At 31.0% G+C, this 8,905-nt stretch overlaps 1 protein-coding gene across 19 annotated transcripts in view; it reads right to left on the bottom strand.

Moving 5' to 3' along the window:
* The window catches only part of TRDN (triadin), a 361,517-nt gene that overhangs the window by 26,735 nt on the left and 325,877 nt on the right, over positions 1 to 8,905 (bottom strand). For 13 of the 19 annotated variants that reach the window (XM_077902099.1, XM_077902108.1, XM_077902007.1 and 10 more), the window contains 7 exons: positions 8,796 to 8,840; positions 7,616 to 7,636; positions 5,840 to 5,866; positions 5,068 to 5,106; positions 4,660 to 4,695; positions 3,619 to 3,663; positions 820 to 843 (listed from right to left, as the gene is read on the bottom strand). In XM_077902099.1, the coding sequence (XP_077758225.1) occupies positions 820 to 843; positions 3,619 to 3,663; positions 4,660 to 4,695; positions 5,068 to 5,106; positions 5,840 to 5,866; positions 7,616 to 7,636; positions 8,796 to 8,840 (237 nt within the window). The remainder of the gene's footprint in view (positions 1 to 819; positions 844 to 3,618; positions 3,664 to 4,659; positions 4,696 to 5,067; positions 5,107 to 5,839; positions 5,867 to 7,615; positions 7,637 to 8,795; positions 8,841 to 8,905) is intronic. The other 6 variants (XM_077902070.1, XM_077902037.1, XM_077901998.1 and 3 more) reach the window with 5 other exon arrangements.

The following is an 8,905-nucleotide window of genomic DNA, read 5'->3' on the forward strand; positions in this document are numbered from 1 at the left end:
ACACACAAATAAAAAATAGTGTAAATATCAATATATTTCTGAATTGATACATGCAGAAATAATATTTATATAGAGAGTTAAATAAACATTGAAATTATTTTAACATGTTTCTCCTGACCCTTTTAATGTATCTACTAGAAAATTTAAAATTACATGTGTTGTTCACATGATTTTGCACTAGACAGAACTGATTTAAAATGATGGTTTTTAAAATCAGAAAACATGGGAGGGAAAGTTCTATTTCCCAGAATTTTAGGAGCTTATGGAAAATTAAAGTCGTATCCTGTATATTTAGAATGCCTATGTGTGTCTAGATATTGATATTTTAGAGGGTATTTTCTGAGAGTTTTGTCTGTTTACAACCTAAAGCTTAGATCCATTCCTAACTCTGTTATTCTTCTCAGATATACAATTATATTTAAGTTAATGAACATTGAAAAACATCAGCGAATAAAACATGATCGCTCAACCATATGTGCTCTGTAGCAAATCTTTAGTGATTGAAGGTTTAAGGCAGAAACAAGATTATTTTATTTCATTCTACTTAAATTGCTGAAAAAATTATGTATTTGAATGCAAGTCACTTTAATCTTCAGGCTTGAGAACATGAAAAGTATTTGTTCCAACTCATCATTTCAAATAACATAGTTTTTTAAGTTTCAACATAACTAATTTTAAAAGTTAAATTCCTGTCAGAAGGTTTAGTATGAAGTGACTCAATCTCTGAACACATTAAAAATATAGATATTTTATGAATTTTAGCTGGAGATTTATACTGCATGCCAAAGAGAATTTATCTTCAATACAAGCAGTACTTACTTGATACTCTTGCAGGTTTTTCTGCTAAAAATAAAAGAAAATAAGTTTTGTTTAACTTAGATAAAATGCAAAGAAATTATACGTTGATGGACCACATGAAAGAATCTAACATCTTTTGACTTTCTTATTAAGAGTTAATGAAAAGAGGATCCCTGGGTGGCTCAGTGATTTAACACCTGTCTTCAGCCTAGGGTGGGATCCTGGAGACCTGGGATGGAGTCCCCCATAGGGCTCCCTGTATGGAGCCTGCTCCTCCCTCTGCCTGTGTCTTGCCTCTCTTTCTCTGTGTCTCTCATGAATAAATAAAGACTTTTAAAAAAAGAGTTAATGAAAGAATATAACTATTGCCTGAGAACATGGGTCTTTGAATATATTGATTATTTTTATGTGAAATATCAGAAAAGCTATTAATCATTGTAGATGTCACAACATATTTACACTTTTAAAATACTAAAATCAGTAGGATCTTTGTTAAATTAAGGATCTTGATTCAATTCTAATTATAGCTGACTTGAGTAAAAATACTTTGTATTATGTAATTAATCTAAATATTTGTTTAAATTTTCAATTCCATAAAATGTATCCTTGAGAATTATTTTCCTTTCAAAAATTATAAGGACAAATAACTAAACCTTAATAAACTACATGCAAAATTAGTTTAATTTTTCATAACCATTTGTCTATTAGTTTCAATGAGAAACCATCATTCTTCAAAGTAGTATTGTTTTACATTAAAGTGTGTGTATATAGGACAAAAATATAAAGTGAGATGTTTGTCCCAAATACTATAACAGAAATGCTAACTTCTTGAAAAGTAAAAAAAAAAAAAAAAAAAAAAAAATTTCATAACACTTACTTTGTACTATATTAGTCTAACTTCTTTTTTTTAAATATGGTTGACATAATTTTACAGAAGTTTCAGGTATATAATTTGGTGATTTGACAGGTTTATACATTATGGAATGTTCACCCCAAGTGTAGCTACTGTCCCATTAGTCTAATTTAAAGAGCTGGACTTGATATATAAATTTTTAAATGAATCTGCATTACATGATTTATTTTGAGACTTGTAGAGTTTCTAATATAAACCCAAGGGTTACAAATTTACCAAAGTTAGTTAATACCAATAAAATTTTTTTCATTTGAGACACTTACGATTTTAGTGATATTACGACCACATGCCTCACGTATAAAATTACAAAATAGCATGTCATTTTTTCCTTTAAAAATACTTTCACTGGCTAAAAAATGGAAACTTAAAAGGAATACAACAAACATTTATTGAAATACAATGAACATCTGTTGAATGAAGGAATGAATAAGAATGTGCCTGTGTTCTCAACTAGCTCAGGGTTAGTCTTGTGCTTTTACTTATAATACCTTGTTTTGTGTATTCATAATATGAAGACCTTGGAAATGATGGGCTCCAGATTGGGGTAAGAAAGGACTGTCTATCCAAAGCCTAAATGCCTTGTACAGCCCTCAAGTTATAGTTTGAACAGACTACTCACTTGGGGACAAAGTTGAGTACATTTACATTTTACCTTTGGGCTGCTCTGATTGGTAGAAAGCTTCTCCAATGTGTGCCATAGTGTGATGGGGTAGTGAAATATAAATGAATGAGTTCAACTCTTAAGTCTTTGGACCAAATCCTGTCTCTACCATCTAAACATTCTGGGATTTTAGACCTCCCTCATTGCACCTACCTCATCTTTAATTTGGGCATGATAATTGGGCCTGTTGTGAGGATTAAATGAACAAATAATAGGAAAGGATGTACCAAAGAGTTTTTTTAAGTAACTGGAATTTTCTTATTCTTCTGGTTAATTATTTTAAAAGTTGCTAAGCCATATTCTAAAAGTTAAGAAAGTTGAAATATAAAATTTATGCCCCTATATGCTTCTATAAATTTGGTTTGCTCTTATTGTAAATTTTACCCTCTAATATTACTGAGAATTATATGTCTAAATTACTGATAACTATATGTCTAAGTTATATGTCTAGGTAAGTCCTGCCATTTGGGGCATCCATAATACAGTAAGCAGAAAGAAGGAACCAGTGAAAATACAACACTGATTTCCCCTCCCCCCACACTGGAATTCCATATATTTACAATGTTGAAAACAATTGTTCAATTGTGACATGTTTACTTAGCATCTTAAAATTTAAAATATTTAAATCCCATTACATTTTGAATTAATTACATTTGTTCAAAATTATATCACCTAGGCTATATAATTCAGTTATAACATGTATTTATAGTTTTTTGATAGTCAATATCACCGAAATAGGTCATTCTCATTTTAGGTGAAGGACATCTTCCTGCTGTGCACATGCTGGCATTTTCCCTCTACAAAACACGTTTTGTCTAGGTGGACTTAATTTAAAGGCCAACTTTAAAAAAAAACTTTATTTATGATAATGGTTATATTTATGTAATACATAAAATAATTGTCAGCTCTATTTTTTTTTTTTACTGCTATATCATTTTTGACCTTATAATTCATATTATGAAAGTCTTTTGTAAAAGAGAAATTTATCTTCTGGTATGTACTGGAATATTTTATTGAATGATTATGTTGTTAATAGTTCAGATTTCTTCTTTCTAGTTTTCCATGGAAATGTAAATCTCCTGCTAGGTTTCCCACCTGTCCACTTCCTCTGCCATTAGCAGAAGTGTATAAATGCTAGACTTCGTTGCTTTAAAAAATTTTAGTGTTAATATTAAGTGCAAGCATAATTTAGACACCTCACCTCCAATTTAGCATTTGAATATTTACAAAGTTGATTCAGGATTACCTTTTGTCACGTTGTGTGATTGAAGACTTTCTTTTCTTGTTGAGACTGTGGATAAGGAAAATGTAAATTAAACTCTGACTTTTTAAAGGGAATTTTCATTAAAATTTTGGCTCACTTCAACTAAGCTTTGGGAACATGGGAATTATTTAATTAATGTAAATATTTTCTCAGGGTCATTAAAAAATTTTCTCTTCTAAAACCTAACAAAAACAAATGTCACCAGTAGAGATTGTTTTGTTTGCATAAACAGATTTACATGTTTGCAGTGATTACAGTATTTAATGAGACTCCATGTACAATGGGTCATTCTAAGTAACTGAATTTGGAGATAAAACAAACAAACAAACAAAAACAAAAACAAACAAACAAACAAAAAAACCGAACCTGTCGTATTATTAACAATTTTTTTGATATGTTTAAGAATGCTTTCCTCTTGATACAATAGATATTTCTTTATAAGTAAGGCCTTTATAAGTTTTTCAGATAACTACTTTGAAAATCAGTGATTATCATTATATTTTGTAGTTTAGCAAATAAACACACTCAATGTTAAGAAAATAAAGTCCTCTGTGATGCAGCTTCTAAACTTGTTGCTCACCAATGGCACAACAACACATGAATGCACGCTTGCTGGGACTGGCCTGCTGTCCATTGTTCCTTCAACCCAGCCATTACCACATATCCGTATTTCCCACATTTCTTCCTTTAATTACACTAGTGCTCATCATATACACTACAAGTTTTATCTTAAAGTGATATAAATGGGGCGCCTGGGTGGCTGAGTCAGTTAAGCATCTGCCTTTGGCTCAGGTCATGATCCCAGAGTCCTGGGATTAAGCCCGGCATCAGGCCACCTGCTCAGTGGTGAGTCTGCTTCTCCCTCTCTCTCTCTCTGCTTCTACTCTCTCTCTCTCTCTCTCCCCCTCAATAAATAAATTAATAAAGTCTTTTAAAAAATAAAAATAATAAAGTGAAAAAATAAGCCTCAATTATTTTTTCTTTAGGGCTTTGCAGTATGTTTTTCAGTCTTTTAAAGATTACCTTTTTCTTCTTTAAGATGTTTCATTTCTGCTTTTTCTGTAGAGAAAAAAAAAAGGTAATTTTGAGTCATATATCATTTATTCATAGGTTTTCCTAAGGTTTGGAATGAACTTTTTTGTAGTCAATATTCACAATTCAGGCATTATATGAAAAGAATTCTATGTTGTTAATTTAGAAATAGCAGAACCTAAACCTAACCTTCTATTCTCTTTAGATATCTAATAACAAATGACGCCTACCCTCTTGCTTGGAAAATGCTACAGTGAACTGTAATTCTGAAACATGCTTTAAAAATCTCTTTCCACATTTTCGGGAATTGCTAAATGATCTAATTTGTATAATTATGTATTTTTATTTCTGTGTTTTTATTGTTAATTGGGTGTACATGTCTTTAAATGTCATCTTTACCTTTACTTTCTTTTTCAGATTTTTCAATTTTCTTCTTCCCTAGGGGGGAAATATAACAAGAAATCATCAGTTTAAAAAAATGACTTCTTACTCAATTGTGAAGTGAATACTTGGAGATGAGACTTAATCCCATAAGTGGAGGGGGTCAGGGCTCTGCTTTTTCAAAATACGAAGGAAGAGTATGCCTCCTATTGTGTGAGAACATGTATATTTTTGTTACGCTTGGTTATTTGGCTTATATTCAGTCACCTGGATGGCAGAGTCCTCTCCCTTTTTCTTTTTATCTCTGTTTTCATGTGCTTTGAAGGAAAGCTCTAGCAAGCCATGCATTTAAATGTAAACTAGTAACAACAGGAAAAACATCCAAAATTTCAATTGTTTTCTTTAGGAAATGAGAATCTGGTGCTATGGATGCTCAATAAATAAACTGAAATAAAAACAATGAGAGTCACAAAATATCTCCAAGCAAAAAGTGGACACATGCCTTTTCAGAAGTTTCAGTTGATTAATGGTTTTTCTTCAACTGGATATATCAAACGATACTGAGAAGAAAACCAGGTAGTGGGGATGTGGCATATCTTATCTTATTTAAAGCTCATAACAAGCCAAAATTTGGGAAGTCATTTTGTCTGTTCTATAGATGAGGAAACCAGGAATCTGAGCCATCCAACAGATTTTCCCAAATGTTACACAGCTAGATAGAGATTCAAATTTACACATAAATCTGTCTTCACGGATCTATGTTCCCTCCTTTGGGAAAGTAATTTTTTACCTGATTCTGTGACTTCTGGTGTTTCCTCTTTAAGGAAAAAAAAAAAAGAATATAGTAAAAAAAGAAAAGGACAGAATAGTATTTCAGTAGCAGACAATTGAGCTTTATCTCTAGGTATTTCCTATTAAATTCCACGAGTAATGACAATAAACACATATGCTCAGAATGGCAAAGAGATGCACTAATAACCAATATCTCTGAAAACTAACTAGAACTCTATTTGGAAATTAGAACTACTCGATAAAGGAACCTAACACATTCTATGCCTAAATGGTCGCATTAATCAATTTGAAGTCCTTTGGATGGTTTTCTTAATTACAAATTACAAATTATAAATCTCTGCTTCACAGACTTTTAACTTGTTCTTCATATATGCACGAATACATTCATTCATTGAATATTTATAAAGTAACTTCAGGTATTAGATGTTATACTAACTGCAATGGGTGGGATTGTGGGATGAGGTTGAAAAATATCACAGAAATTCAAATCTTGGTGACTTTTGTCAGAGTAGTGAGACAAGATATAAAATGTTATTTATCTTTAGTCTCTGATAATACAGAAACAGCCTCTGTTTTTGTTCTTTTAGTTAATGCATAGACCAATAATATTGGAAAAAGTAACATGACAGGATTTTTAAAAATATATTTTTCCTCACAGTTCAGTTCAAGTGAGAACATACCTATAAACCTGATACATTTAATTATAAGTCTTCTATAGCTTCTCTGGAAGCTTTATTCAAAACTTAAGAAAAAATTATTAAAATATTTTATGATAATAAAGACAGAAATGAATAACATTTCATAAACGAAACAGTATTTACAAGTGATTATGGTGAACTTCATATTAGCATTCTAGTTTTGACTTTCAACTCTTAATTTTTGCATACCCTTAGCAATAATAAAAGCTAAATGTACTAGAGATTTTCTCCAACCCAAAGGCAACATTTAATATTTTAACATCAAATTCAATTAGAAGAAAATTGTAGCTGCATTTGTAAGGAGCCTGTCATGATACTCTTAAGGAACAGGGTTACTCCTTGGCATTTAAAAACTTTAGATAGAACTTCTAGATACACTTTTGATTGAAATGCACATATTTTTACCCCAGGTTAAAGTCTGGGTCATAATTTAACAGTATTAAATAATTATTTCATTTTTATGAATTACATAAAACTTCATAAATTTTCAAAAGCTGTTGCATTGGTATTATTGCTTGGAATGTCAAAATAAAATAGAGATTCTGAAATACTAAAAACAACTTACCTTCAGGTGTTGAAAAAGTAAAATAATAAAAGTCTAATGTGCTAAGATTAATAATTGGAGACAGGTATTATGTGTTCTAAATTTTTCTTAACCCAGCAGTGACTATTAGAGGAATCTCCATACCGTGTTTACTCAATACATCCTCACAAACAAATGGAGGTACATAAAAGAGAGATGAAACCACTTTTTTTTCCTACACAAACATTACTTATCTTGGTAAATGCATTAATTACATAGGCATGAAAACAGAAAACATTTTTGGCATTCCTTCACATACCCTGGTACAGTGTAATATAACTGATTGGTGCTCAGTAAAGTCACGTTCAAGGATTAATGAATACGATACACACAATATTCTTTGTCAGAATCATTTATATAGGTGATGGTGTCCTGCCTATTGCACTAATAAACACACTGTCTTTTTTTTTGGCTGCATATACAATACAAAGAGATCATAAAATTAGTGTGATTTAAATAACAAATTCTTAAAATTTTAAAGTGGTACACTTACTTGAGGTTGGTTTGGGTTTGTCTAAAAAGTAAAGAAGAAAAGTAAACTGGTGATCATTTTTCCCCTATAGGTAAATATCAGCACTTTATATTCCTATTTCTGTCCAAGTTAAACTAGAAGTAGGCTAAACATATTAAAATGAGCAATAGAAAATGCATTTTGAATAATTTTAAAGTTATATTCCTAACGAATTCCCTGCAGAAGAAATCGTAAAGCTTTCAGATATAGAATATTCTTGGTCTCTTCATCCCTATGAAATCTTATCTGATTTAATGCAATATGAATGCTCATGGTAATTTGAATGCCTCACTGTTTCTGAAGAGCGTAAAATGCATATTGTGTCATCATCCTCTCAGAATGCATGTTAGTATTAATATTCTAAATTTTTCTTAGAAAAAGAGAAGGAAGGATATTTTCACACCCTCCAGCAGTGTGTGCCTTAGAGTTTGAATGATGCCAACTACCATATCTTTTAAAAAATCAAATAGCATTTTTTTTAAAGAATGAAGCTACCATTTACATATTTTATATTTAAGAAAAGATATCAAGTGGAAATTCATGATTAGTTTTTAGTAAAAGGTAATTTCTGTAATTTGGCAAGATATTTTACAAGCTTACCTTGAATCAACTTAATCAGTGTTACAAATGGCATTAATACGGACAACAGTGAAAGGGGCTTGTGAACCATGAATGTAATACTATTTTGTTAATACTGCTATTACTATTATAAATATAAGAGACTCTTATCTATAGAGAACAAACTGAGGGTTGGTAGGAGGGCGGTGGGCAGGGGGATGGGCTAAATGGGTGACGAGTATTATGGAGGGCACTTGTGATGAGCACTGGGTGTTGTATGCAAGTGATGAAGCACTGAATTTTACTCCTGAAACCAATATTATACTATATGTTAACTAACTGGAATTGAAATAAAAGCACAAAAACAAAAAAAAACCCTTACTGTATCATAATAGTATGTTTGACAATCCTACACATATGTGTTATAATACTTAGCAAAATGTATGTTTTTCAACAGTAACACAACCGTAATGTCAGATAAACTAGATTTCCTAGAAAACCAGAAGACTGAACAGTACCAGGAAATAAGATGAAAAACACTCATATGCTCTGTTTGAATTTTTAAACCTAATAACACTAGTGACTTAAGACAATGTAAAAGCACCTGTTTTTATAGTTGGAGATTCTTTTTCTTGATGTTCAGCTTTTTCTAGAAAGAGAAATTAAAATTAATTGGCAATCTATGGATTGTTTGTGTAGCAAGCATTTCTTATT

This window comes from Canis aureus, chromosome 1, assembly GCF_053574225.1.
Source record: "Canis aureus isolate CA01 chromosome 1, VMU_Caureus_v.1.0, whole genome shotgun sequence".
NCBI lineage: Eukaryota > Metazoa > Chordata > Mammalia > Carnivora > Canidae > Canis > Canis aureus.